The following is a 27,868-nucleotide window of genomic DNA, read 5'->3' on the forward strand; positions in this document are numbered from 1 at the left end:
AGTGTGCCACTAGCACTGTATATAGTGGAGATGGTGTGCTGCTGACTTCGACTGAGGACGTCATTGGGCGGTGGAAGGAGTACTTTGAGGACCTTCTTAATCCCACCGACACGTTCTCCAGTGAGGAGGCTGAGTCTGGGGACATGGGAATAGGCTTGTCCATTACTAAGGCCGAAGTCGCTAAGGTAGTTAAGAAGCTCCTTGGTGGCAAGGCTCCAGGGGTGGATGAGATCTGCCCTGAGTTCCTCAAGGCTCTGGATGTTGTGGGGCTGTCTTGGCTGACACGCCTTTTCAACATTGCGTGGACATCGGGGGCGGTGCCACTGGATTGGCAGACTGGGGTGGTGGTGCCTCTTTTTAAAAAAGGGGACCGGAGGGTGTGTTCCAACTACAGGGGAATCACACTCCTCAGCCTCCCTGGCAAGGTCTATGCAGGGGTACTGGAGAAGAGAGTCCGGCTTATAGTCGAACCTCGGATCCAGGAGGAACAGTGCGGGTTCCGCCCTGGTCGTGGAACACTGGACCAACTCTTCACCCTCTCCAGGATTCTGGAGGGTTCATGGGAGTTTGCCCAACCAGTCCACATGTGCTTTGTGGATCTGGAGAAGGCATTCGACTGTGTTCCCCGGGGTATTCTGTGGGAGGTGCTTCGGGAGTACGGGGTACATGGCTCTTTGCTACGAGCCATTCAGGCCCTGTACAAACAAAGCAGGAGTTTGGTTCGCATGGCCGGCAGTAAGTCAGACTCGTTCCCAGTGAGAGTTGGACTCCGTCAGGGCTGCCCTTTGTCACCGATTCTATTCGTAATTTTTATGGATAGAATTTCTAGGCGCAGTCAAGGGATGGAGGGTGTCCGGTTTGGTGACCTCAGGGTCACATCGCTGCTGTTTGCAGATGATGTGGTCCTATTGGGGACATCAGGCCGCGAACTTCAGCTTTCGCTGGATCGGTTTGCAGCCGAGTGTGAAGCGGCTGGGATGAGAATCAGTACCTCTAAATCCGAGACCATGGTTCTCATGCGGAAAAGGGTAGAGAGCCCTCTCTGGGTCGGGGATAGGCTCTTGCCTCAAGTGGAGGAGTTCAAGTATCTCGGGGTCTTGTTCACGAGTGATGGTACAAGGGAGCGGGAGATTGACAGGTGGATTGGTGCTGGGTCAGCAGTGATGCGGGCTCTTTACCGGTCTGTTGTGGTAAAGAAAGAGCTGAGCCATAAGGCAAGGCTCTCGATTTACTGGTCGATCTACGTTCCCACCCTCACCTATGGTCATGAGCTTTGGGTAATGACCGAAAGAATAAGATCGCGAATACAAGCGGCCCGAAATGAGTTTCCTCCGCAGGGTGTCTGGACTCTCCCTTAGAGATAGGGTGAGAAGTTCAGTCATCCGGGAGGGACTCGGAGTAGAGCCGCTGCTTCTTCACGTCGAGAGGAGCCAGCTGAGGTGGTTCGGGCATCTGGTTAGGATGCCTCCTGGACGCCTCCCTCGGGAGGTGTCACAGGCGAGTCCACCTGGGAGGAGACCCCGGGGAAGACCCAGGACACGCTGGTGCGACTATATCGCCCAGCTGGCCTGGGAGCGCCTCGGAATCCCCCTTGGAGAGCTGGTGGAAGTGGCTGGGGAAAGGGAGGTCTGGGCTTCATTGCTTAGGATGCTGCCCCCGCGACTCGAACCCCGGAGAAGCGGAAGATAATGGATGGATGGATGGATGGATGGATATATGTATGTGTGTGTGTGTGTGTGTATATATATATATATGTGTGTATGTATGTGTATGTGTGTGTGTGTGTGTGTGTGTGTGTGTGTGTGTGTGTGTGTGTGTATATATATATATATATATATATATATATATATATATATATATTTTTTTTTTTTTTTTTTTTTTTTTTTTTTTTTCAAGGATTCAAGGAGATTTATGGTACATGAGGTACCATGGCATGGCATCATGGTACATGATGTGGAACGAAATTAAGATCTCATGGTCCAGTTTACACCCAAGAGCTGTTATTAAAATAGATAAATATAAGGTAAATACACAAGAGAGGGAGAGTAGGAGAGTAGGCAGTTAGCAGCAATATGAAGTCCAGAGTGCAAGTTTGCTATAGCAGCATGATATTGAATTGAGCAGTAGATAAAGTGTCTCAGTGCGGTTTAAAGTGACAGTGTTTGTAACAGTAATTGTTCTTGTAAGTGTCAGTGCAGTGTGTTTAGTTGGAATTTAAGAGCCTTACAGCTTCTGGTATGAAGCTGTTTCTGAGTCTGGTTGTTTTGCACTTGATGCTCCGCAGCCTCCTGCCTGAGGGGAGCGGGACAAAAAGTGCATGTGCTGGGTGGGTGGGATCCTTCCTGATGCAGGTAGCCCTTTTCCTGCATCTGGAGGTGTAAATGTCTGTGGTGCTGGGGAGGCTGACTCCAACAATCCTCTGTGCAGCCTTCACCACCCTCTGCAGAGCTTTCCTATCTGCAGCAGAGCAGCTTCCATGCCACACGTTGATGCTGGAGCACACGACGCTCTCCACCACACATCTGTAGAAGGAGGTGAGGACTGCCCTCCCGAGTCCAGCTCGTCTCAGCCTCCTGAGGAAGTAGAGCCGCTGATGTGCCTTCCTGACCAGAGTGGAAGTGTTGTTGCTCCAGGTGAGGTTGCTGCTCAGGTGCACACCCAAGTACCTGTAGCTGTCGACCACTTCCACCTCAGAACCTCCAATGTGCAGAGGGAGGTGGTCATGATGGCCCCTTCTGAAGTCCACAATCATCTCCTTCGTCTTCTTTACGTTGATGCAGAGGTTGTTTTCTCTGCACCAACCCTCCAGGTGTTCCACCTCCTGCCTGTAGTTGGACTCATCCCTGTTTGTGATGCATCCAACCACTGCTGTGTCGTCCACAAACTTCACAATATGACAGCCTGGATGGATAGGTGAGCAGTCATATGTAAGCAGTGTAAACAGGAGGGGGCTCAACACACAGCCCTGAGGGGAGCCAGTGCTGAGGATTATGGTGGGGGGAGGAGATGTTGTGAATCCTCACAGACTGCGGCCTGTTGGTCAGGAAGTCTAGGACCCAGTTGCACATGGAAGAGCTCAGTCCAAGTGAGGAGAGTTTTGTTATCAGGGTCTGAGGAATCATGGTGTTGAAAGCAGATGTGAAGTCCACAAAGAGCATACGAACATAGGAATCCTTCTGCTCCAGGTGGGTGAGGGCAGTGTGGACCACAGAGGAGATGGCATCCTCTGTGGATCAATCCTCCTGTACGCATACTGGTGTTGATCCACAGTGACGTTGATGGTGGCTTTGATGTGGGTCTGAACCAGTCATTCAAAGCACTTTGTTACTATCGGCGTGAGGGCTACTGGCCGGTAGTCATTCAGACCCGTCACTGCAGAGCTCTTGGGGACCGGGATGATGGTGGCAGTCTTCATGCAAGTGGGGACTGCTGCATGGATGAGGGAGGCCTTAAAGATGTCCGCCAGGACGTCCGAGAGCTGGTCGGCGCAGTCTCTTAGCACCCGTCCGGGGATGTTGTCTGGGCCAGCAGCTTTCCGGGGGTTGATCCTCCTCAGCGTCCTCCTTACTTCTGCTGGTGTCACGCTGAGGGGCTCCTCTCCTGGTGAGTGTGTGAGTCTGGTGCTGGGGGAGGGGCGTAATGATTCTCAAAGTGGGCGTAGAACTTGTTGAGAGCCTCAGGCACGGATGGGTCTTTGGAGCTTTGTGCAACATTGGATTTGTAGTCCGTGATGCACTTTATGCCCCTCCACATACTCTGTGGGTCCTGGGAGGAAAAGTGTCCCTGGATTTTCAGAGCATATGCAGCTTTTGCCCTCTTGACTCCAACAGTCAGCTCTCTTCTAGCCCTCCTGAGTTCACCTGAGTCCCCAGACCTGAAGGCAGCATCCCTGGCTTTCAGCAGAGAACGCACCTCTGCGTTCAGCGAGGGCTTCTGGTTCGGGTAGCAAGTCACAGTCTTGGTGGTAGTGACGTCCTCCATGCACTTGCTGATGTACCCGAGAACAGCAGATGTGTACTCTTCCAGGTCCAGCTCCCCCTCACACTCAGCAGCCTCCCTGAAGACCTGCCAGTCTGTGCAGCCAAAGCAGTCCTGCAGCACAGCGTCGCCGTCACTGGGCCACACAGTGATGGTCTTCTGTGTGGGTTTGGAGCGACGCAGTAGGGGGTGGTATGCAGGGACCAGCATGATGGAAATGTGGTCGGAGAGCCCGAGGTGGGGGCGGGGGAAGGCTCTGTACGCGTCCCGCACGTTGGTGTAAACACGGTCCAGCGTGTTATTACCTCGCGTTGGGATGTTGACGTGTTGGTAAAACCTCGGCGTGTTCTTCAGTTCTACGTGGTTAAAATCCCCCGCTACCACGTAGAACGCCTCCGGATGCTTGTTCTGAAGCGAGCTGATGTTGTCATAAAGCTCCTTCAGCGCGTTGTTAGCATTAGCATCCGGTGCTATGTAAATAGCGATCACAAACACCGCCGAAAACTCACGAGGCAGATAGTGAGGATGACACTTCACAGTCAGCTGTTCTGTCGCCTCGGAGCAGTGGCTGTTTACCAACACGCAGTTTGTGCACCAACCTTTGTTTATGTAGACGCACAAGCCGCCCCCCCCGGGCTTTCCTGGATAGCCGGTTGCGGTCCGCTCGGAAGAGCTGCCGGCCGGCGAGCTGGAAGGCTGAGTGCGGCATGGTGTGGTTCAGCCAGGTTTCCGTGAGACAAATCACAGCGCAGTTCCTCATCTCCTCAGAAACACTCATCCTCAGCCGCAGCAGGTCCAGCTTGTTATCCAGAGAGTGGACGTTAGACAGGAAAAGCGACGGAATTGGGAGTCGGTTAGCATTAGCCTTTAGCCTAGCTAACACACCAGCGCGTTTCCCCCTCTTCTGCCGTCTGCTGCACCGCCTCCTCCTGCTCTTTGTCTGTGGCGCTCTGCTCCCCCACACCAGCACTCGTAGGAGCTTCAGCCTGCCCAGCGTAGCTCTGATATTATTGTCTATTTTTGCTGTTTTTCTGACCAAACTGTCCTTAATCCTCAAAAGTTCGGTTCTGCTATAACTCACACGCGTGGGGCGTGTGAAGTTGGGTTCAGAACTGATGTAAAAACAGCTCAAAACAGGGTGTACGCTCGGAGCGTGAGAAGCCGCTGCGCTACTGCGCGCCGCCATCTTGGAAAATATATATATTTTTATATAAAAAAAAAAAAAAAATATATATATATATATATATATATATATATATATATATATATATATATATATATATACACACACACACACACACACACACACACACACACACACATATATATATATATATATATATATATATATATATATATATATATATATATATATATTTTATATATATATATATATATATATATATATATATATATATATATATATATATATATAAATAACCATTCCAGTCTAGCTTGGTTGTCGAATTTGAGAATATTATTTTACACGGTAATGAGAAAATGTCTCAGTACAGTGTGTGAAACTGTATAGAAGCGGATAACTGCCTTCAGAATCAGCCGATTGGGTAAATATGATGACCCAGATGAGTTAAAACATAAAACATTTGATTATACCCTATACTCCAGTTAAAAAAATGAAGTCTTTGCATTTGCATTCATTTTTTTTTTTCTTGCCACTCTCTCTCTTTGTGTAGTTGGTGATGGAGTTCTGTGGTGCTGGCTCAATCACTGATCTGGTGAAGAACACTAAAGGAAACTCACTGAAGGAGGACTGGATTGCATATATCTCTAGAGAGATTCTCAGGGTAGAGTACTACACCTATACACACTGTCAGATCAAAGTTTTGTAACTACGTTTTTGATTCAAGGGTATTTTCATGTATATTGGATAAATCGCACATTTGTATAGGAATCATATGTACTGGACATTAGGCCTTTCAGTTGTTTCTTGGCTTCTGTGGCTTTGTTTCTTTAGTTGATGCATAAGAGAGATAACAAGTCTACAGTTGCATCTTGATGCTTTTAGTGTTGTTTCCAAGATGAGGATCGAAGAATTTCAATGAAAGTAGGCCATACAGACTAAAAGATTGGATAAATAAACAAGACTTAAAGTATTGGGTGTCATTAGTTGTTTGGTGGTGAAAGACCATAAAAGACCACCTTAACGATAATTAAGAATACTTTTAGGTGTAAATATGTAAAGAAAGAAAAGAACATTCAAAGAACTCACAGTATTCCAGTGCAGGTGGATACCTAACCTGGTTAGGGATGTTGATTATTATCAGTGTTAGGGTACCTTCACTTTCAAAACTAAAAAAGGCTTTCCACATTTTTTCTGAAAAACAAGTTTCTCAACCCTGGTCCTGCACATTTGTTTCCCTGCTCCCAACACACCTGATCCAACTAGTCTTCAGATTTACATGGCTCGCAAATAACCTATGAAACCAAGAAGTAACCTAAGACCTAAGGCTAACTGATGGATGTTAAGCAGAAAATAAGAAGACTATCCTTTTAGCATTTTGATTTTGCATATTACACCTATTCCAAGATAAATGCAGGCTATTTAAATAACTATCTTTCAGAAAGATAGAGATCTTACTGCTGTAAGCATGCAGCCTAGAGATTAAGCATTATTTGATCTCACTGCACATTAAGCATTATTTTTTTTAACTTGATATAAATTACATATATGAGTGTGAAGAAGTAAGTTTTTAAGTAAATGACCAGGACCTGCCAGCAGGACCATGCACAGTTTTGTTATTCATCACTTTATTTTTTATTTATTTGCAGCTAAATAATCAAAGTAATGTCAGGCGCATCAATATCAGCAATAACAGTAAAAATTTTATATAATGATAATATTAATAATTGTGCACACAGCAGTCCTTGTTCTACGGTGGATTTACTTATTTTTACATGTACACTGCTATAAACAAAGGCTCTGACTATATGTTCTATTTAAAAAGAGAGTAGAGCAAATATCTGCCTAAAATATAGCAGAAGTTCAGGTACTGCAATATTGTCACTTAAACAGCCAGTATTTTGTTATAATTATCACACAGTGACGTCAATCAGCCAACTGACAAAGTCTGTATTAAGTTCATTTCACGTTTTATTCTTTTTAAATTATAACGCTATAAAGCTGTTTATGTTCTGTCCACCTCCTGCTTGACCACACACTACAAAACCACATGAGCTGATGAGTACTTTTCTTTTATTAGATCACTGTTAAAACATGTATTAGGTAGTGTTTCACGTAAATTACATCTATAGAAGGGTAAATTGTAGAGTGTCCTTTGCAAATGCTATGTAAATAAGGCACTCATGCACAGGTTCTTGTTTTCATGCACTGAATCAGTTTCAGTGTGCTCAAAACTCTAGACTCAAAGTCTGTGTGTGTGTTTTTCTTCAGGGACTGGCTCACCTACATGCCCATCATGTCATTCACAGAGATATAAAAGGGCAGAATGTACTTCTGACTGAAAATGCAGAGGTCAAATTGGGTAAGAATAGATGTTCTTTAAAGTAGTTGCCCAGTAAGAGTTTGGATTGAATGAACTATTGTATTTGTAGTTCTTACTTGGAGTCTAAACCTAAAAGTAAAATACATACTGCAATGTGAATTATTTGCTCTAGCTGTGCGGCTGATAGACAGTATTGATGGATCCAGATATTCAGTTACAGTAATGTGTAATAATTGCATTTGTTTTATGATGTTACAATGAATGACCTCTTACTTTGGAATAAAACTGTTGCGGTTACAGAGGTGAACTCCTAACTGCACAAATGATGGCACACTCAGCCTATTCAAGTTATTTAATAGATGTTGTTGACCATTTGCAAAATTAATTTTTTTCTGTTTGAAATATCAATGTTTAAAATAGATTTGCTGAAACAAATACATCAGCTAATGAAACTGAACCATATCACCATATTAGTGAATTCTTGCATATTTTGACCCATACTATCAAAAACAGCTGAATTAACATTTGTTAATCCCATTGTCTGTTCGTTTGTGGTAAAGTGCTTTGAACTGGTTTGCTCTGGTTACATCTGGCAGTGGACTTTGGTGTGAGTGCCCAGCTCGACCGCACCGTTGGCCGTAGGAACACCTTCATTGGCACACCATACTGGATGGCACCTGAAGTCATTGCCTGTGACGAAAACCCCGATGCTACCTATGACTACAGGGTAAGACCTGCATGTATTTGTTTATGTACTGTAATCTATAAATCAACTACATTGATTGGAATGTTAAAATTGATTGTAATTACCTATAATAATCTTTATACTGTGTACACTTGTCAAAAAAATATTTTAAAATAACAACTACATGCATGCCAGATGCATCAAGCAGATAACATACGCCATCCAAACATTTTAAACTGTACACACTAGTGCCAACATTCATAGTCAGTGACACAATTCAGCAACTTCCTGCATTGTTCACTATCTTAGAACCCTCTTCATTACTTAATAAATTAAATAAAGAACCATACTACGAAAAGCCATAGTGGGTGAAACGTGGCTTGAGACACATCTCTAAAGGGCTCCAGACTGCGACTAAAATGGTCGCAATTGCAACCACAATTATTAATTTGTGAGTAATGAAATTAATTAACTTGCCAGTTGTGACAGATAGCAACTTTGGATTAATATTATATTTATGGGTAACTGTTTTCATTATTATTCTGTTGTTAACAGAACAAACATAGTGGATGAGCTAAGCTGAGCTTGTTAATGAAAAATAATGGGCTTGATGTGTCGAGAATCAGGCATGGAGAAAAGCAATGATGCCTAAAGGGGAATTACACAGATTTTTCAAATTTTCTGTATAGTTCAGCAGTTGAGATATGAGCAGTCATTCAGATTGTTATAATGTGAAATGATTAATTTGCAGAGAACTTACAGACTCATGTCTTTATAGTGGTGGTGATAGAATCTAGGACTGATGTCTACAATGCAAATTTTGGTTTTGGATGGTATTTTATTTACCATCCAAAACCACCAGTGAACCAACATGCGTCATCTGAGTTTTTATGTAACGTCGATGATGGATATCATAAAGTTACTGTATAACAATGTCTCAGACATCAGGCAGTGTATTCATAACCATTTTACTCAATACCTTTCTTTGAGGGAGATTTTAGAGACATTTAACTTCTCAGATGTCTGGTGTCTGATTCTGAAAAAAACAAAACAAACATGTGTGTGTGTTGAGTTGTCAGACATAGTCTGCTATCTGAAAGACTGAGAACGTATTTCTGCCTATTACTATTAAAAGTGGATTTGTTGCTGTGTATATAGTGGCTAAGCTATTTTATATATACAAACGGAGAAGTGGCTTAGAAAATGGATGGATGGATGGATGGAAATATTACTGTACAGTGAAGTACCTAATTAAATCCAAATAGATCATTGTTTTTTATTTATAGTCATCAGTCTATTAATTGTGTGTGACTAGCTGGCCTGAGCATTTTGTTTGACCATATTTTCTCAGTGTGTTGAAGGGAAAATGTGTAAATTAGATGTTTTTTTGAGAAACTGTTACTTTGCACTAAATTATTACTCTTGAAAACTTTCATCTTTCTTGATTTCATCCAGAGTGATCTGTGGTCTTGTGGAATCACAGCTATAGAGATGGCTGAGGGAGCACCACGTAAGTGCAGTTAACTCACCACAGCTTTACCTTCGCTATACTCTTCTTCTGGTTGCTTTACACTTTTCCTCTACCTGCCCTTCCTTCTTAAAAGTCTTCCATGCCAGTGTTTGCTCTGAACCTAAAATTGTTAACTGTTAAATTTTTTCCCCCATTAGACTAAGGTTCCTACTTAATGTCATTTAGAATGCATCTTTTATGGACAACCACAGCATCTTAAACAAGTTTTAAACACTAAATAGAATTAACCTATCCAGACTCCTCACACAAATCTGTTCTTTTGTTATTACTTTTGTGAGGTTGGATAAGTTTCTTAAAATCATATTCCACCTACAGAGAAACTCTGTTTTAATCAAAATATATATGGTAACTAATGCATTGTTTTTTTATTTATATTTATAACAAAACTTCTAAACTTTTCAAATTTTGTAATCAATGCTTGTTTTAAATGGGAATTTGTTGAACTTTCAAAATTTCTCCTTAATTCAGTGGTTGAGATGTAAACATTCATTCAGAGTGGTTCATTGTAGAGACTCAGATTTCTTTACAAAGTAGATGATAAGAACAAGGGGTCACCATATCTACAATACAAATATAGCCATTTTGTTTATAATCTAAAACTCCCAGTGAACTTCGACGTTTCATCTGAGTTTCTGTACGGATTACTGATGATGGCAAAACAGTGGAAAATCTGAAAAAAGCTTTCTTTTTGCCTCATAACACAGTTTGCGTCAGTTTGCCATGAATGGATTTTAAAGCCAAAATCGTCTGAAGAGTATTGTAAAACAGTGTCTCACACATTAGACCGTGTAGTCATTACCATTTCAAGTGAAAACCTTGTGTGAGAGAGATTATAGAGGTGGATGTCTGGTTCCTATCACCATCACTGAGAACAATTCGGACAAAACCACTCAGAATGATTTTTGTTTACATCTACATGATTCAATATGAAGAATGAAAAAAAAAAACTGTCATTACATTCACTCTAAGTGTACAGTGCACCCATAGAGTATTCACAGCGCTTCATTTTTTCCACATTTTATGTTACAACCTTATTCTAAAATAGATTCATTTAATTTTTTCCCTCAAAATTCTATACCCAATACCCCATAATGACAAAGTGAAAAAAGTTTGTTTGAATGTTTTGCATATTTTATGTATTATTATTATAAATAAAAAACAAAAAAATCACATGTACATAAGTATTCACAGCCTTTGCCATGACACTCAAAATTGAGCTCAAGTGCATCCTGTTTCCACTGATCATCTTTCAGTTGTTTTGACATCTTGATTGGAGACCACCTGTGGTAAATCCAGTTGATTGGACATGATTTGGAAAGGCACACACCTATCTATATGTGGTCCCATAGTTGATAGTACATGTCAGAGCACAAACCAAGCCATGAAGTCCAAGGAATTGCTGTAGACCTCAGAGACAGGATTGTATCGAGGCACAGATCTGGGGAAGGGTACAAAAAATCTCTGCAGCATTGAAGGTCCCAATGAGCACAGTGGCCTCCATCAACTCTTCCTAGAGCTGGCTGCCCAGCCAATCTAAGTGATCAGGGTAGAAGGGCCTTAGTCAGGGAGGTGACCAAGAATGCAAGGGTCACTCTGACAGAGCTTCAGCCTTGCTCTGTGGAGAGAGGAGAACCTTCCAGAAGAACAACCATTTCTCCAGCATCTCCACCAATCAGGCTTGTACGGAAGACGGAAGCCACTCCTCAGTAAAAGCCACAACAGCCCACTTGGAGTTGGCCAAAAGGAACCTGAAGGACTCTCAGACCATGAGAAACAAAAATCTCTGGTCTGATGAAACAAAGATTGAACTCTTTGGCCTGAATGCCAAGTCTGGAGGAAACCAGGCACAGCTCATCACCTGGCCAATACCATCCCTACAGTGAAGCATGGTGGTGGCAGCATCATGCTGTGGGGTTGTTTTTCGGCAGCAGGAACTGGGAGACTAGTCAGGATTGAGGGAAAGACGAATGCAGCAATGTACAGCGACATCCATGAAGAAAACCTGCTCCAGAACGCTCTGGACCTAGACTGGGGCGAAGGTTCATCTTCTAACAGGACAACCACCCTAAGCACACAGCCAAGATGACAAAGGAGTGGCTTCGGGACAACTCTTTGAATGTTATAAATTTTATGAATAAAATTTAATTTATAACGTAATGTTGACGAAACGTAAAGGGCGGAATTTGGAAGTGGTGCAGCACCTGGACATTCTGGCAGCACATAAAAACACAAATGGATGAACGAGAAATCCAACCAGCTCCCTCTGCATTAAAGCCAGGTTAGATCAGGAGTCACAACACAAATGTTCAGAAGAGCCGTTTTTGCCCTTTCAACAGGAATCAACATTTAATGCCCAGTACGTCTCAGTGTGTGCGAATGTCCTACTATAGGCTAAAAATATGAATGAAAACACAGACTTGGCTCTGCTTTCAGCTTTAGCTCAGCTATAGCAGCTTTTCTCACGTCTCTGCCAGAAAGTTTTTCCTCAGAAGTAGAGCAGCTTATTGTAAAATGTCTCTTATCGTTCGACTGTTTTACGAGGCTGAAGTCGCTTCTTATGTTCCAGGTTCTTGTTTGAATTTTACCGTTCCACCTTAAATTCTGACCGAGGCACCAAATGTAAATGCGGCACCATTTAAGGTGAACGGGAAATTTCGAGAGAAGCGACCTCTGCTTCACAACTTTTGTGTTTGACAAGTGTTTGACAGTCTCTCGTTGCAGATTTGATGTTCTAGGACACCAACTGCAATGTTTATAAATGTGAATAACTCCATTCATCTCCAAATGTTCGTCTTGGCTCTCTCTGCCTTTTCGTTCGCTAATAGCCAGGGGAGACAGCGTTGCTAAGTGACCTGCAGTCTTGTTGAGAAATGGGGCTTTCGCGCTATGTTGCAGGCATCCCGTCTTGCAGACATTTTACTGACACAGTGACCCCTTACTCTCTACAACATGACCAGATGCGTTATAAAATCACTAAAGAAAACGGGCAGAATGGCTATAACGTGATGCATGGACATCCATGGTCACTGGATCTTATTTCACCGTAAACTGCGGATTTTATTGCAAATGAATGGCAGCAGCGTCTAATGAGCTCCAAACAAAAGCAGTGAATGAGAGTCTTCCAGTTCACACATCACTTCCATTTGTTTTATTAATACAAGATCTTGGAAGTAAACTCATTATAGATTGTTACAAATACTTGGTTTTAAAAGTACTGAGTCCTCACAGTGAGGAAAAAAAGAGATCCTGTGTAGAAAAAAGATGTATCAAGATGCATCGATAATTGTTTTATAATCGCATCGCAGCCCTCTGAATTGTAATCACATCGTGAGATTCCCACTCCTAATACTCATGTATATGTGAATTTTTTTGTTTGTTTTTTATTTTTAATAAATTTGCACAATATTCAAACAAACGTTTTTCACTTTGTCATTATGGGGTATTATGTGTAGAATTTTGAGAGAAAAAATGAATTTAATTAATTCATTAATTAAATTGAATAATTTTGGAATAAGGCTGTAACAACAAAATGTGGAAAAAATGAAGCGCTGTCAATACTTTCTGGATGCACTGTAGATGTTCGGAGATAGAAACTGAATTTTTAATACCTTGCTCAAGTGTCTGTTTTGTCTTTGTAGCACTGTGCGACATGCACCCGATGAGAGCCCTCTTCCTTATTCCCAGAAACCCTCCGCCTAGACTGAAATCCAAAAAATGGTGAGTGTCTTGATCAAGACTGATTCGATCATTTTATCAGATCTGTTTCAATTTCAATCAGATTTAATAGAAATTTTGCTCTAGTCACTAGTTTAGAGGTTTTTAAGTGGTCTGGAATCCAGTTTCCAGTCCTGCATTTTGTAATCACTGCTAGTTAACTGAACTGCTGATGGTAACTGATTAGCCACTGAGAGTCTTACCTACCTGTCACAACAAAATCCAGGACCGACAGCTAGATTATATGTCTGGATTTGAAAACCTTCACATTTTGTGCCAAGTGGAAATAACATCTATGTCAGGTGACCTTTTTTTTGGGTGGAATGATATAGAACATTGTAACAGCTGATATTGTAGCTTGGTTTTGCTTTACATAAGAGTACATTACACAGCTTGGACCTGTGATTGGGTCATTGTCCTGTTGACAATCAATTTATTGTTCCATTAAGCACAAACCAGATTGGACACGCCATGGAACCAAAAATCTCAAATTTTGATCAATCAGACCAAAGTACAGATTTCCACTGGTTTAATGTCCATTCCTTGTGTTTCTTGGCTCAAGCAAGTCTCTTCTTCTTGTTCTTCGTCCTTGGTAGTGGCTTCTTTGCAGCAATTTGACCATAAAGGCCTGATGGCAGCAGTCTCCTCTGAACAGTGTCTGCTGCTTGAACTGCCAAGAGTGTGCAGAGCTCTTGTCAAAGCAAAAGGTAGCTACGTTTGCTTGCAAGGCCATTGCCAAAGTCCTTTTGATCCATGTTTCAACAGTGTGTAATGTAATTAGGAAGTTTATTGCTCATGAAACTGTCAAGAACCTCCTTGATTGTGAGTCAAAGAGGAAAATCTGTGAGAAGTCGACGAAGGTTATTGCGAACTTTGCAAAAAACACCATGTATAACATCCAAAAAGCTAAAGGTAGATCCAGACCAACCTGTAGTATTGGTTTCAACCTGAACCACACTAAACCAAGAGAGATCTAAAGTGTGAAGGCCAAGGAATGCTCAGTATGCACTGTAGGAATGTACATTTGCTGAAAGAAAGACACAAGACGGCATGACTTATCATTGCCAAAAGTATTCGCCTGTCTGCCTTCACATGCATATGAACTTGAGTGACATCCCATTCTTAATCCATAGGGTTTAATATGATGTCGCCCCACTCTTTGCAGCTATCACAGCTTCAGCTCTTCTGGGAAGCCTTTCCACAAGGTTTTGGTCTGCTGAAGCATTAAGACTTCCTTTCGCTGGAATTAATTGGGTCAAGCCCAACTCCTGATAAACATCATCCCCCCTCCGCCAAACTTTACACTTGGCACAATGCAGTCAGAGAAGTACCATTTCTCCTGGCAGCCACCAATCCCAGACTCGTCCATCGGATTGCCAGATGGAGAAGCATGATTCATCACTCCAGAAAACACGTCTCCACTGCTCCAGAGTCCAGTGATGGCGATTTACACCACTGCATTCGATGCTTTGCATTGCCCTTGGTGATGTAAGGCTTGGATGCAGCTGCTTGGCTGTGGAAACCTATTCCACGAAGCTCTCTATGCACTGTTCTTAAGCTAATCTGAAGGCCACATGAAGTTTGGAGGTCTATAGTGATTGACTCTGCACAAAGTTGGCAACCGCAGATTGCGCACCACAGAAAACACAGCATTCACTGACCCTGCTCTGTCATTTTACATGGCCTACCACTTCTTGGCTGAGTTGCTGTCCTTCCCAATCACTTCCACTTTGTTATAATACCACTGGGAGTTGAATGTGTGGAATATTTAGTAGTGAGGAAATTTCACGACTGGATTTGTTGCACAGGTTGCATCCTATCATGGTACTATGCTGGAATTCACTGAGCTCCTGAGAGCAACCAATTCTTTCACAAATGTTTGTAGAAGCAGTCTGCATGCCTTGGTGCTTGGTTTTATACACCTGTGGCAATGGAAGTGACTGGAACACCTGAATTCAATGATTTGGATGGGTGAATGAATACTTTTAGCAATATATCTGTGTATCTAGACAAACCACAATCCTTTTGGGCAAACATTTTTTGAACAGACAAAACGAAAATGGTGCTCTTTGGCGATGCACAACAGCCATTTGTTTATAGTAGAGGAAATGACGCTTCAGACAAAGTTGGTGATTGAGCCATAATGTTGCTGCTTCAGGTACTCGAGGCCTCAACTGAACTGAAAGAATAATAAAATCAGAAGATTACCAATGTATTTCAGAGCGAAATGTGAATTGTTGCCTAGTGTAGGCAAGCTACATTTGTGTCAAATATCAGTGGTTGCAAAGGAAGAAGTGGACTTTTAAATTCGCCAGCAATGATTCCTGAACACAATCCCATTGAAAACTTTTGGAGAAAGCTGAATTCTACCATATTGAAACGAAACTTTGCAAACATTCACAAGCTTGAAAAGTTTGCAGTGGAGGAGTTGGGGAAAAAACTTCCATCAGGCTGGAGCAGCCTGATAGCTTTTACATTGCTACCAAAAATGCTTGGAGACTGTCATTGCTGCTATGGGTGTGCAACAAAATGTTATGAAAGGGTGGCATTAATACTGTGCATGTCATATTTTGTTCATTTTCTTTAAAATCCCTTCTTATAAGTTGAAAAAAGATGTTTTTGTTTAATAATGTAAGACTATCTATTAAAATATTCCAATGATAAAAAGTTGGCATATTTTAATATATTTATGAAGATAAAGAAAATGGTGCGAATAATGGTGGCCAGAAATGTTTTCAGTATTCCAGTAGGGATTTGTTATTAGGGTTCAAGCACGCAATGCGTAGAACCCTATTGTTTTTGCTCTTCTTCTTCTTCTTCTTCTTCTTCTTCTGCTTCTTCTTCTGCTTCTTCTTCTGCTTCTTCTTCTTCTGCTTCTTCTTCTTCTGCTTCTTCTTCTTCTGCTTCTTCTTCTGCTTCTTCTTCTGCTTCTTCTTCTGCTTCTTCTTCTGCTTCTGCACCATAAGCCATCCAGACACCAAACTTGGTGGCGCGGGGCGCTATAGAGCACCAAAACTTGTTTTGCTTCATAACTCCTAAACCAAGATGTGCAGAGACAAAAAAAAAGCATATTCATATGCTAATTAGCCCTTCTGACAGCTCAAAATTCACTTAAGACTGTATAACTCAAGAATTATTTAGCCAAAAACATTGAAACTTTATATGCTTATTCAAAACAAGATTCTGTGCCTGCCTTTCAATTGTGGTGGGCATATGTCATTAGGGGGTGGGGCAATTGCCAATTAACTGTTTCTCAGCATCCATGCATCCAATCAAGCTGAAACTTGCATTTGGCATCATCTACTACACATACTATAAATGAATCTTGAAGGCCAATTTGATACATTGAAATTTATGGCCACCATCAGCCAATCCAGCATTCAGCAGGCCTTTGACAGGCTTAACATTGACCAATCGCCATGAAATGTATCCACTTCCTAACAAACAGTCTAGTTTTCAAAGGATTTGACCACAGGGGGGGCACCATACATAAAAATAAACCTATTATTACATGTCATTACTATATTATTACAATTCTGATGAATTCCATATGAATCCATTGTAGTACATCATGTCAAACAATATTGCAAATATATGTTTATTTAAAAACTTCACTTTTTTAATAATCAGTAACTGTTCGAAAACCATACTTTTTGAACTAGTCTCTGGATTTTCAGCCAAACTTTTCGAAATTGGTCTAGTATAACTCTGGGGCATCTCTAGGTAAATAATTCTCAAAAAAAATGTTGACTTTTCTACTCAGGGCCATGTGGATCAGTCAACTAATTACTGTGGTTATGGCATTGCTAACTTGATTTGCTATAACAAGTCATTGGGCAGATCATCTCCAAACTTGAAGGATGTGTACAAAGTGAGACTGTAAGGGAGTGTCAAGATTGGCCTTTAGGGGGCACTTTAGCACTCAAAATTCAATTATTACAATGTTATTACAAGGTTGATCAGTAAACAATCGGTGCCATAAGACTCAGTTCACTCACCTGAACAACTTTCTAATTGCATGTCATGTCAAAAATTGTACTGCTTCTCTGGTATTTTGCCTTATTTGTTCAAAGATTTCACTGTACAAAGGCTTATTAGACAAAGGTCAAAAGGTCATTCTCAGCAAAACCTGGTGAATGTCTATGGTTTTCGTCCTTGATCAATACTGATATCATAATGAGGTCTTTTGACTAATTCTGACCCAGTTTCACTGAGCTGCTCTACACCTAAAGGGCTCCTTGTGACTGCATTAGGCCTCACTATGGCCTACATCAAGTCAATGGATTAAATACTGAACCAGTCCACTGTGCAAGTGGTACTATGTGAGAAATGCTGCGATTAGTCATGTAGTTCAGACATCTATGTTAAAAAACTCTTGGATTTTCTACAAACTAGTGTAGCTCAGCACATATGAATGGAAACTTATAATGTGGGTAAAGACCTCTGCTCTTTGTATATGGCAACTGAAGGCCTTTTGATGAATTGACTTCATTTCACTTCTATTCACTCTACCTTTGAATAAGATCCAAACAGCTTGAGGCCTTTTTAGGCCTGATGGGCTAAACCTGCAAAAGGGTTTGTACTGCTGGTACGTTCTTGAACCCGCTCATTACCGCTTGCGGCTGTATTTGAGATTGCATTTGCCAACTTTATCAGATGACATTTGATGTTTTAGACTTCATAAGGATTATCTCACAGAGACATAATGGTGATGAAGTCATTTTCACTTGTTGTCATGACAACCTAATTAAGAAAAAAATAAAGTCACTGTCACTTGATTGTTGGCAAATCCAGTCTGACAAATGACACATTCCTATTGGAATACTGAAATAACTGTTTATAAATATGTGCGTAGGTTTTGGTTAGTTGTTGAGAAGGGCTTGTAGCTTCATGAACACTTCACTAGTGTCATGTAGCTTCATTATGTTATGGGACCGCGGGGAGGCGAATCCAAGTGCAGAACTGAAAGCCAGGATGTTTATTGGGGCAACAGAGCCTGTCTTTGCTACATTGTGAAATGGGGGTAACCTAGAGCCGGGTTCGCACCGCTGCTGTACCGATTGACGGTCTGTGGCATTACCGCTGCATCACCGGGATGCACAGGTAACCCCGTTTGAAGCCCAAACAAAACAAAGGAACTCTAGAACCAGCTTGCTCAAACAAAGGCTGAGTTAGAAAGGTGATATAAACGATAATGAGAACACAAAAGACACAGCCACCGCAATTATGACGGGAAGGCAGACTTTATGCTTCCCTTCACTTGTTTGCTCTTAGAGCAAACACGTTTTGTATGACTTGTATTTTTTTGTTTTTTGTAAGTAACTTGGGGGGCACTCTTTTATTTTTTTCTCAGCCCTCTTTTTCTCTCTTTTTGGTTTGGGGCAGTTTTGTTTCTTTTTTTCTTTCTATTATTTTCTTTTCAAAGACTAAGTACCATACCGGTCACCCCTCTACAAAGGTTTGGCAAATGCTGCCTTTTGCCGCAGCATTAAGTAGGGGAGCCCGCTGGTGTACCGAGTGAGCCTGATTAGTCCTGGCTCCTCGTGCCGTCGCCCTCTGCTGGCAACAGGTGGTGCATGATGGGCTGGACCCTTACACATAAGGGACCGGCTGGACCCTTACACATTAACAATGACCTGCAATTAAGAGTTACTGAACAGATCAGGTTAAAGAGCAAAAGTATCCCTTTTTAAAGCTGTGCTTATCTTTGTTTATTTGACAGTTTCTTTCTTTACTTTTTTCCTCTTTTTTTCTTTTATTTTCTTTCTTTTTTTCTTTGCTTTTTTCTTACTTTGTTTTTTGCTAGTTTTCTTTCTGTTTCTTTATTTTCTTTTTATCTTTCATTTTCTTTCTTTCATCACTTTTTACCTCTCTCCTTCTCTTTGTCCTTCAGGTCCAAGAAATTTTTTAGCTTTATTGAAGGCTGTCTGGTAAAAAACTACACACAGAGGCCTCCAACAGACCAGCTGCTGAAGCATCCTTTCATCAGGGACCAGCCCAACGAGAGACAAGTGCGCATCCAGCTCAAAGACCACATCGACCGTACTCGCAAGAAGAGAGGAGAGAAAGGTCTGCATGTTCTTTCAGACTGATTTGTGGCCATTTTTAACCTTATACAGATTTTTTTAGTATTGGTAATGGTGGTATTGATTACCCACTGATATTTATAAGCAGCATAAGTAATACACATGCAGCTGTAACATGAATAGAATCACTCTTTTGAAAGGATTTTTAATGGTTTTGTGCTCTAATGACAGGTATTAATTTAGAGTGCTTTGAGCATTTGTGAGGTCACATGTTGGGACTAGAGGGACTGGCTCGCGATGTTCATTCTGGTTCATCCCAAAGGTGTTTGATGAGACTGAGATCAGGGCTCTGTTCGGGCTAGACAAGTTCTTTCACACTGAACTCTCCCAACCATGTATTTATGACCCTTGCTTTGTGCACAAGAAAATGGCCTTCCCAAACCTAATCCCAGAAAATGGGAATAATACAGTTGACCAAAATGTCTTGGTATGCTGAAGCATTAAGATTTACCTTCACTGGAACTAAAGGGCCTTTGCCAACCCCTTGAAAACCAACCCCATTGCATTATCGCTCCTCAGTCAGTCATTCACCAAACCCAGACCATCAGACTGCCAGATAGAGAAGCATGATTCGTCATTCCACAGAATATGTTTCTACTGCTCCAGAGTTTTAGCACGCTTGGCATTGTGCTTGACGATGTAAGGCTTGCATTCAGCTGCTTGGCCATGAAAACCTATGCCATGAAGTTCCCGTTGCACAGTTGTTTTTGTTATGTGCAAAAAAAATTGATTCAGAATTGTTCACATCTGAATAACCGATCCCCCCACTCACCCCTAGAACTGACTTTTTGTAACGGTGGTTTCCTTGTTACAGTACCATGCTCAAATTCGGTGCGCTCTTTAGAACAACCAGTTCTTTCACAAATGTTTGTAAAGGCAGTACGTATGTGTGTATGTAAAAATGTTTCTCTTTGCAGCCAGAAACGAAGTGTATTATGGTTTCATTTTATTTATTATTTTTGGCTGTTTCAGATGAGACTGAGTATGAATACAGTGGTAGTGAGGAAGAGGAGGAGGAAACCCCTGAGCAGGAAGGAGAGCCAAGGTAGCTAAACACACATGTGCATACACATCACATGCCTAAATCATCATCTTTAATAGATCTGATAATGTGGTTTCTGACAACGTATAACACACTGTTATGGACTACAGTACGGACACAATTCAGGCTTTAAGTAGTGCTGGGCAGTGCACTTGTACAACCCCAATTCCAGTGAAGTTGGGACGTTGTGTAAAACATAAATAAAAACAGAATACAATGATTTGCAAATCCTTTTCAACCTGTATTCAATTGAATACACTACAAAGATAAGATATTTAATGTTCAAACGGATAAACTTCATTGTTTTTTGCAAATATTCACTCATTTTGAATTTGATGCCTGCAACACGTTTCAAAGAAGTTGGGACAGGGGCATGTTTACCACTGTGTTACATCACCTTTCCTTTTAACAACACTCAATAAGCATTTGGGAACTAAGGACACTAATTGTTGAGGCTTTGAAGGTGGAATTCTTTCCCATTCTTGCTTGATGTACAACTTCAGTGGCTCAACAGTCCGGGGTCTCCGTTGTTGTATTTTGCACTTCATAATGCGCCACACATTTTCAAAGGGAGACAGATCTGGACTGCAGGCAAGCTGGTCTAGTACCCGCAGTCTTTTACTTTGCAGCCACGCTGTTGTAACACGTGCAGAATGTGGCTTGGCATTGTCTTGCTGAAATAAGCAGGGATGTCCCTGAAAAAGACATTGCTTGGATGGCAGCATATGTTGCTCCAAAACCTGTATGTACCTTTCAGCATTAATGGTGCCTTCACAGATGTGCAAGTTACCCATGCCGTGGGCACTAACACACCCCCATACCATCAGAGATGCTAGCTTTTGAACTTTGCGCTAATAACAATCCAGACCAGTCCATTTGCTCTTTGGCCTGAAGGACATCATGTCCATGATTTGCAAAAACAATTTGAAATGTGAACTCGTCAGACCACAGGACACTTTTCCACTTTGCATCAGTCCATCTCAGATGAGCTCGGGCCCAGAGAAGCCGGCGGCGTTTCTGGGTGTTGTTGATATATGGCTTTCGCTTTGCATGGCAGAGTTGACGAACTGTGTTCACTCACAATGGGTTTCTGAAGTGTTCCTGAGCCATGTGGTAATATCCATTACAGAATGATGTCACCTGAGGGATCGAAGGTCACGGCATTCAATATTGGTTTTCTGACTTGTCGCTTACTTGCAGAGATTTCTCCAGATTCTTTTGATGATATTATGGACTGTAAATGATGAAATCCCTAAATTCCTTGCAATTGCACATTGAGAAATTTTGTTCTTAAACTGTTGGACTATTTGCTCATGCAGTTGTTCACAAAGTGGTGAAACTCACCCAGTCCTTGCTTGTGAATGACTGAGCCTTTCAGGGATGCTCCCTTTATACCCAATCATGACACTCATCTGTTTCCAATTAACCTGCTCACCTTTGGAATGTTCCAAACAGGTGTTTTTTGAGCATTCCTCAACTTTCCAAGTCTTTTGTTGCACCTGTCCCAACTTCTTTGGAACGTGTTGCAGGCATCAAATTCAAAATGAGTGAATATTTGCAAAACACAAAGTTTATCCGTTTGAACATTTAAATATCTTGTCTTTGTAGCGTATTCAATTGAATATAGGTTGATAAGAATTTGCAAATCATTGTATTTATGTTTAACACAACGTCCCAACTTCATTGGAATTGGGGTTGTACATGAGGCATGAATATACAGGATGTATGTGTAAGGCAAATGGCGAACCTGAATTTGGCTTCTTTTTTAAGTTTTATGCTCTTCCTTAAGGCAGCACTATGTAATGCTTTTGGTAAAGTGTGTGCTGGGAGCATGCACTACTTCGACTTGCCCTGTAAAGCCTGAAATAATCATTTAAAAGACAGGTACTGGGACATATTTGACAGGATTTTGTCAGACCACATCTATGTCTTTGTTTTGTCACACGCACAGGCTCAAATGAAGATATTTGTTTAGTTCTCAAATTATCTCAAAATCAACATTATACTGATGAAGATATGACAATAGTAGTTAATTGACTCATATCCTCAGGAGATGCATCTTTTACCAAGTTTCGACTGAGTTCTCTTTGAATTTTCTTTCAATGCATTTGCAAAAGTCTGATTCATCTACTCGTGGGGGTCTGAGACACAACGACTTTAAAGATGTTATTCCACATATCAACAGTTTCAGTTTCCACCAGAGAGGTCTCTAAATCCACAAATCCTACGTAGTATTGCTTTAAGTGATGGTAGAATGAACAACTCTAACAAATAAAATGCTGGTGAAAAGCCTGCCTTGTAGAAATCCAGATATAAAACAACATTAAGCAGTGTTTTTGCCAGGTGTTGGAGCAACATTGTCAGGTTATATTGTTCAATTTTGTTTTTAATATTTTGCACAATGAAAATATATGCAATTTACTTTGGGTGTTAAAAATGGTTCTAATTAAAATGAAATGGACATCCCAGAATAAAGCAAAAATGTCCTGATACTTGAAGGCATTTTCATGGTGCATACCATGCAATACGTTAATTATTAGAAACAGACAAAATAGAACTTCTAGTATAGCATACTGTAAATATTTTTTAAAATATTATAAGAAGAATTCTAATCATATATACATACTTTGTACAACCTACAAAACTACGATTCATTTTTTTTCCAAACTTAAATCCAATTAAACAGGCTGATTTCTGTTCACTTTGTAATGAAACATGCAGTTGGTCAATGTTTTTAAATAGTGATAATATCCCCGATATACATCTAAAAGCATATTGACACAAAATTTATCCCGATAGCGATAAAATATAGTCATATTGCCCACCCCAACATTTGCCTCTTAGCTCCAGTGTAAAACTAAAGAAGCAAACTTGAGACACCAAACTTCAATTGATTGATCAACTATTTTTAGAGTAAGGGGACCATTTTATAAATTTTAATTTAAAAACTATTTGTTTAACTACTTGCATAAGAAGCGCGGCAAATGGAAATTACTTGGAGATGCTTTTTTTATAGCATTAGCAACTTGTTTTTTATCTACTATAGCTAAGCCAATATCTCTCCTAACCGCAGCTCTATTGTCAATGTGCCGGGCGAGTCGACCCTGCGGCGGGACTTCATCCGCCTACAGCAGGAGAACAAGGAGCGTTCTGAGGCGCTGAGGAGGCAGCAGCTCCTACAAGAGCAGCAGCTCCGTGAGCAGGAGGAGTACAAACGCCAACTGCTGGCCGAGAGGCAGAAGCGCATTGAGCAACAGAAGGAACAAAGGAGAAGGCTCGAGGAGGTGAGAGAGGAGTGGCGAAAACAGAAAGTGATTAACAGTGATTAACCAACTTATTTATTTTGTAATATATATTGACCAACCGCTGCTATTCAGATAGGAGGGATTTAATAGAATTAAAAAAAAGAAGTTATTAACTGACTAATTACAGTCATTTAGCAGTCAAAAGAATTTGCCAAAAATGGCATTCCTAGTGTATCTTAAATTACATGTTACTGAATAGATCTAAATAGATCTGCAGTGGGCCATTCTCGGCCCTTCTGGGTTAAATATCAAGCAAAATTTTGACTAGACTATTGAGCTGTTTAAATAGCTAACATTCTTTGGATTGTTTTATATATTGTAATATTGAAAAATGATGTTTCAACACACTCTGGATCACTAATCTCTGTTGTGCCTAAAATGTTGCACTGCTGGGGGCCTCTCTTTTCTCTGCTCTCTCTGTCTTTCTTTCTGTCTGTCTGTGTCACTCTTTCTTTCCTCTTCTGGCTGTCGACAGCAACAACGGCGTGAGCGAGAGATGCGGAGGCAGCAGGAAAGAGAGCAGAGGAGGCGTGAGCAGGAGGAGAAACGGCGCCTGGAAGAGATGGAGCGCAGGCGTAAAGAAGAGGAGGAACGCAGAAGGGCTGAAGAGGAGAAGAGGAGAGCAGACCGTGAGCAGGTAGGAGAATGATTTGCTCCAGACAGCCAGTCAAGGCATGAAAAGAGCTGTTGCTGGAATGGTCACTGGCAAAATGTTGAGAGTTTATTTTTGATTACTTTAATTTCATTTTTCTTTTTGCAAACTTAAGGTGCAAAAGGAAATTATGCAGTTTACTTCTGAGCCCAAATGTAGTCAGTCAAACTGGCTTCTTTACTTTTCCACTGGTGCTACAAGGCTAAGTAGAGCTTCTACTCCACCCCCAAATAGGATTCAAGGATTCAAGGAGATTTTATTGTCATTCGCATCACATGGTACATGAGGTGGAACGAAATTAAGATCTCATGGTCCAGTTTACACCCAAGAGCTGTTATTAAAATAGATAAATAAATAGAAAGTACACAAGAGAGGGAGAGTAGGAGAGTAGGCAGTTAGCAGCAATATGAAGTCCAGAGTGCAAGTTTGCTATAGCAGCATGATATTGACTTAGAGCAGTGGATAAAGTGTCTAGATAAAGTGTCTCAGTGCGGTTTAAAGTGACAGTGCCTGTAACAGTACTTGTTCTTGTAAGTGTCAGTGCAGTGTGTTCATTTGGAATTTAGGAGCCTTACAGCTTCTGGTATGAAGCTGTTTCTGAGTCTGGTTGTTTTGCACTTGATGCTCCGCAGCCTCCTGCCTGAGGGGAGCGGGACAAAAAGTGCATGTGCTGGGTGGGTGGGATCCTTCCTGATGCAGGTAGCCCTTTTCCTGCATATCTGGAGGTGTAAATGTCTGTGGTGCTGGGGAGGCTGACTCCAGCAATCCTCTGTGCAGCCTTCACCACCCTCTGCAGTGCTTTGCTATCTGCAGCAGAGCAGCTTCCATGCCACACGTTGATGCTGGAGCACACGACGCTCTCCACCACACATCTGTAGAAGGAGGTGAGGACTGCCCTCCCGAGTCCAGCTCGTCTCAGCCTCCTGAGGAAGTAGAGCCGCTGATGTGCCTTCCTGACCAGAGTGGAAGTGTTGTTGCTCCAGGTGAGGTTGCTGCTCAGGTGCACACCCAAGTACCTGTAGCTGTCGACCACTTCCACCTCAGAACCTCCAATGTGCAGAGGGAGGTGGTCATGATGGCCCCTTCTGAAGTCCACAATCATCTCCTTCGTCTTCTTTACGTTGATGCAGAGGTTGTTTTCTCTGCACCAACCCTCCAGGTGTTCCACCTCCTGCCTGTAGTTGGACTCATCCCTGTTTGTGATGCATCCAACCACTGCTGTGTCGTCCGCAAACTTCACAATATGACAGCCTGGATGGATAGGTGAGCAGTCATATGTAAGCAGTGTAAACAGGAGGGGGCTCAACACACAGCCCTGAGGGGAGCCAGTGCTGAGGATTATGGTGGGGGGAGGAGATGTTGTGAATCCTCACAGACTGCGGCCTGTTGGTCAGGAAGTCTAGGACCCAGTTGCACATGGAAGAGCTCAGTCCAAGTGAGGAGAGTTTTGTTATCAGGGTCTGAGGAATCATGGTGTTGAAAGCAGATGTGAAGTCCACAAAGAGCATACGAACATAGGAATCCTTCTGCTCCAGGTGGGTGAGGGCAGTGTGGACCACAGAGGAGATGGCATCCTCTGTGGATCGATTCCTCCTGTACGCATACTGGTGTGGATCCACTGTGACGTTGATGGTGGCTTTGATGTGGGTCTGAACCAGTCTTTCAGAGCACTTTGTTACTATCGGCGTGAGGGCCACTGGCCGGTAGTCATTTAGACCCGTCACTGCAGAGCTCTTGGGGACCGGGATGATGGTGGCAGTCTTCATGCAAGAGGGGACTGCTGCCTGGATGAGGGAGGCGTTAAAGATGTCCGCCAGGACGTCCGAGAGCTGGTCGGCGCAGTCTCTTAGCACCCTTCCGGGGATGTTGTCTGGGCCAGCAGCTTTCCGGGGGTTGATCCTCCTCAGCGTCCTCCTTACTTCTGCTGGTGTCACGCTGAGGGGCTCCTCTCCTGGTGAGTGTGTGAGTTTGGTGCTGGGGGGGGGTGTCAGGTTTCTCAAAGCGGATTCTCAAATTCTCAAATCTAGAGAATTAGGATTCTCAAATCTAACAAATTGCATAATGCAGGTAGCATCACAATCACCAAACTTGCCTCAAACTCTCAGCCACTTGATTAGGAAATCCAAACTCTGTAGGTCCACTGTGCTGGTGTACAGTTTGAGATGGTAGCCCATCTGTTGGTGCGCAGTTTGTGGGGGCCAGCTTCTAGCCCTTTGTCAATGGTCAGTTTCAGATTAGAGAACTGTTCTTGGCTGAGTATTTTGGGTGTAGCGGACCACTTTTTAACCCACTAGTAACACATGTATAAAAACCTCAGCAATTCAAATAATATCTAAAAGGCAGTGGCTTTGTGGTCAGAAACTGACCAATGATGAAAGAGGTAAATAGTGGCTGACATTGTGCAGGACAACAGACCTGCTACAGTCTGGAATTGTACATGTAAATGTAGGTCAGTGAGTGAACTAGGGTTTGTACAGGTCCTGGAAAATCTGGAAAGTCTGGAAAATAAATGTGCAATGGAAAATAAATGACAATCTAGAGACATGCGCACACACTGATGATCTCGTGAGACTATTGGTATGAGCGAACATGGCGGCCCACTGTTGTCAGAGCTGACAATGACAATAACAAAATCAGTAACAAAAAAGCCAATAACAAAAAAGACTACAACACCTATCAGTTAAAGAATATACTTATTTTCCTCAGGTTCATCATTCTCTTGCATTGACTTCCAACTCCATCATACCACATATATCAAAATCAACAATCCATCCGATAGTTATCTCTGATCATGCCCATATTATTTTTAATTTTAGTGACATAGAAAAAGACTGCAACAAGGCCAAGATGGCAATTTAATACATCTCATCATAGACAAAGAATTCAGTACCTACTTTAAAAGAGAGTGGACATCCTTTATGGAAACCAATGATCTACAAGAAACTTTGCCCATATTATTATGGGAAACATCAAAAGTAGTGATGAGAGGGAAAATCATATTCTATTCAGTACATAAGAAAAAGAAGGATTCGGAAAAGCAAAGCAGCATAGAACAACATTTACAGCATTTAGCAGACGCTCTTATCCAGAGCGACTTACAAGAAGTGCTTTGTCAATCTAGAGAAATTATCTTTGCTAGTTACCAATAGGTTATAGAAAAAGACAGTCCTGGGATCAGATACTGCTAGAAACAAATATGTCACTGCAGACACTAAGAGAAAAAGAAAGAGAGTTGAACGCAGAACAACAAGATAATACAGTAAACTACAATACAGAGTGCAGTACAATAAAATAGGTGCAGCTTATAATTCAGTGCTCATTTAAGTGCTGTGTAAAGAGATGAGTCTTCAGTCTACGTTTGAAGACAGCAAGAGACTCTGCTGTTCGGACAGCCAGTGGGAGTTCATTCCA

General features: G+C 41.9%; 1 protein-coding gene across 11 annotated transcripts in view; it reads left to right on the top strand.

The window, feature by feature from the left end:
• map4k4 (mitogen-activated protein kinase kinase kinase kinase 4) overlaps positions 1-27,868 on the top strand; it is a 129,890-nt gene that overhangs the window by 40,713 nt on the left and 61,309 nt on the right. For 9 of the 11 annotated variants that reach the window (XM_017723992.2, XM_017723995.2, XM_017723997.2 and 6 more), the window contains exons 5-13: positions 5,673-5,783; positions 7,391-7,481; positions 8,039-8,169; positions 9,583-9,637; positions 13,297-13,375; positions 19,266-19,441; positions 20,431-20,503; positions 23,574-23,784; positions 24,281-24,442. In XM_017723992.2, coding sequence (XP_017579481.1) covers positions 5,673-5,783; positions 7,391-7,481; positions 8,039-8,169; positions 9,583-9,637; positions 13,297-13,375; positions 19,266-19,441; positions 20,431-20,503; positions 23,574-23,784; positions 24,281-24,442 — 1,089 coding nt within the window. Of the gene's footprint in view, positions 1-5,672; positions 5,784-7,390; positions 7,482-8,002; positions 8,170-9,582; positions 9,638-13,296; positions 13,376-19,265; positions 19,442-20,430; positions 20,504-23,573; positions 23,785-24,280; positions 24,443-27,868 lie in introns of those variants that run through there. The other 2 variants (XM_037539681.1, XM_017724000.2) reach the window with 2 other exon arrangements.

This window comes from Pygocentrus nattereri, chromosome 6 (genome assembly GCF_015220715.1).
Source record: "Pygocentrus nattereri isolate fPygNat1 chromosome 6, fPygNat1.pri, whole genome shotgun sequence".
NCBI classification, from domain to species: Eukaryota; Metazoa; Chordata; class Actinopteri; order Characiformes; family Serrasalmidae; genus Pygocentrus; species Pygocentrus nattereri.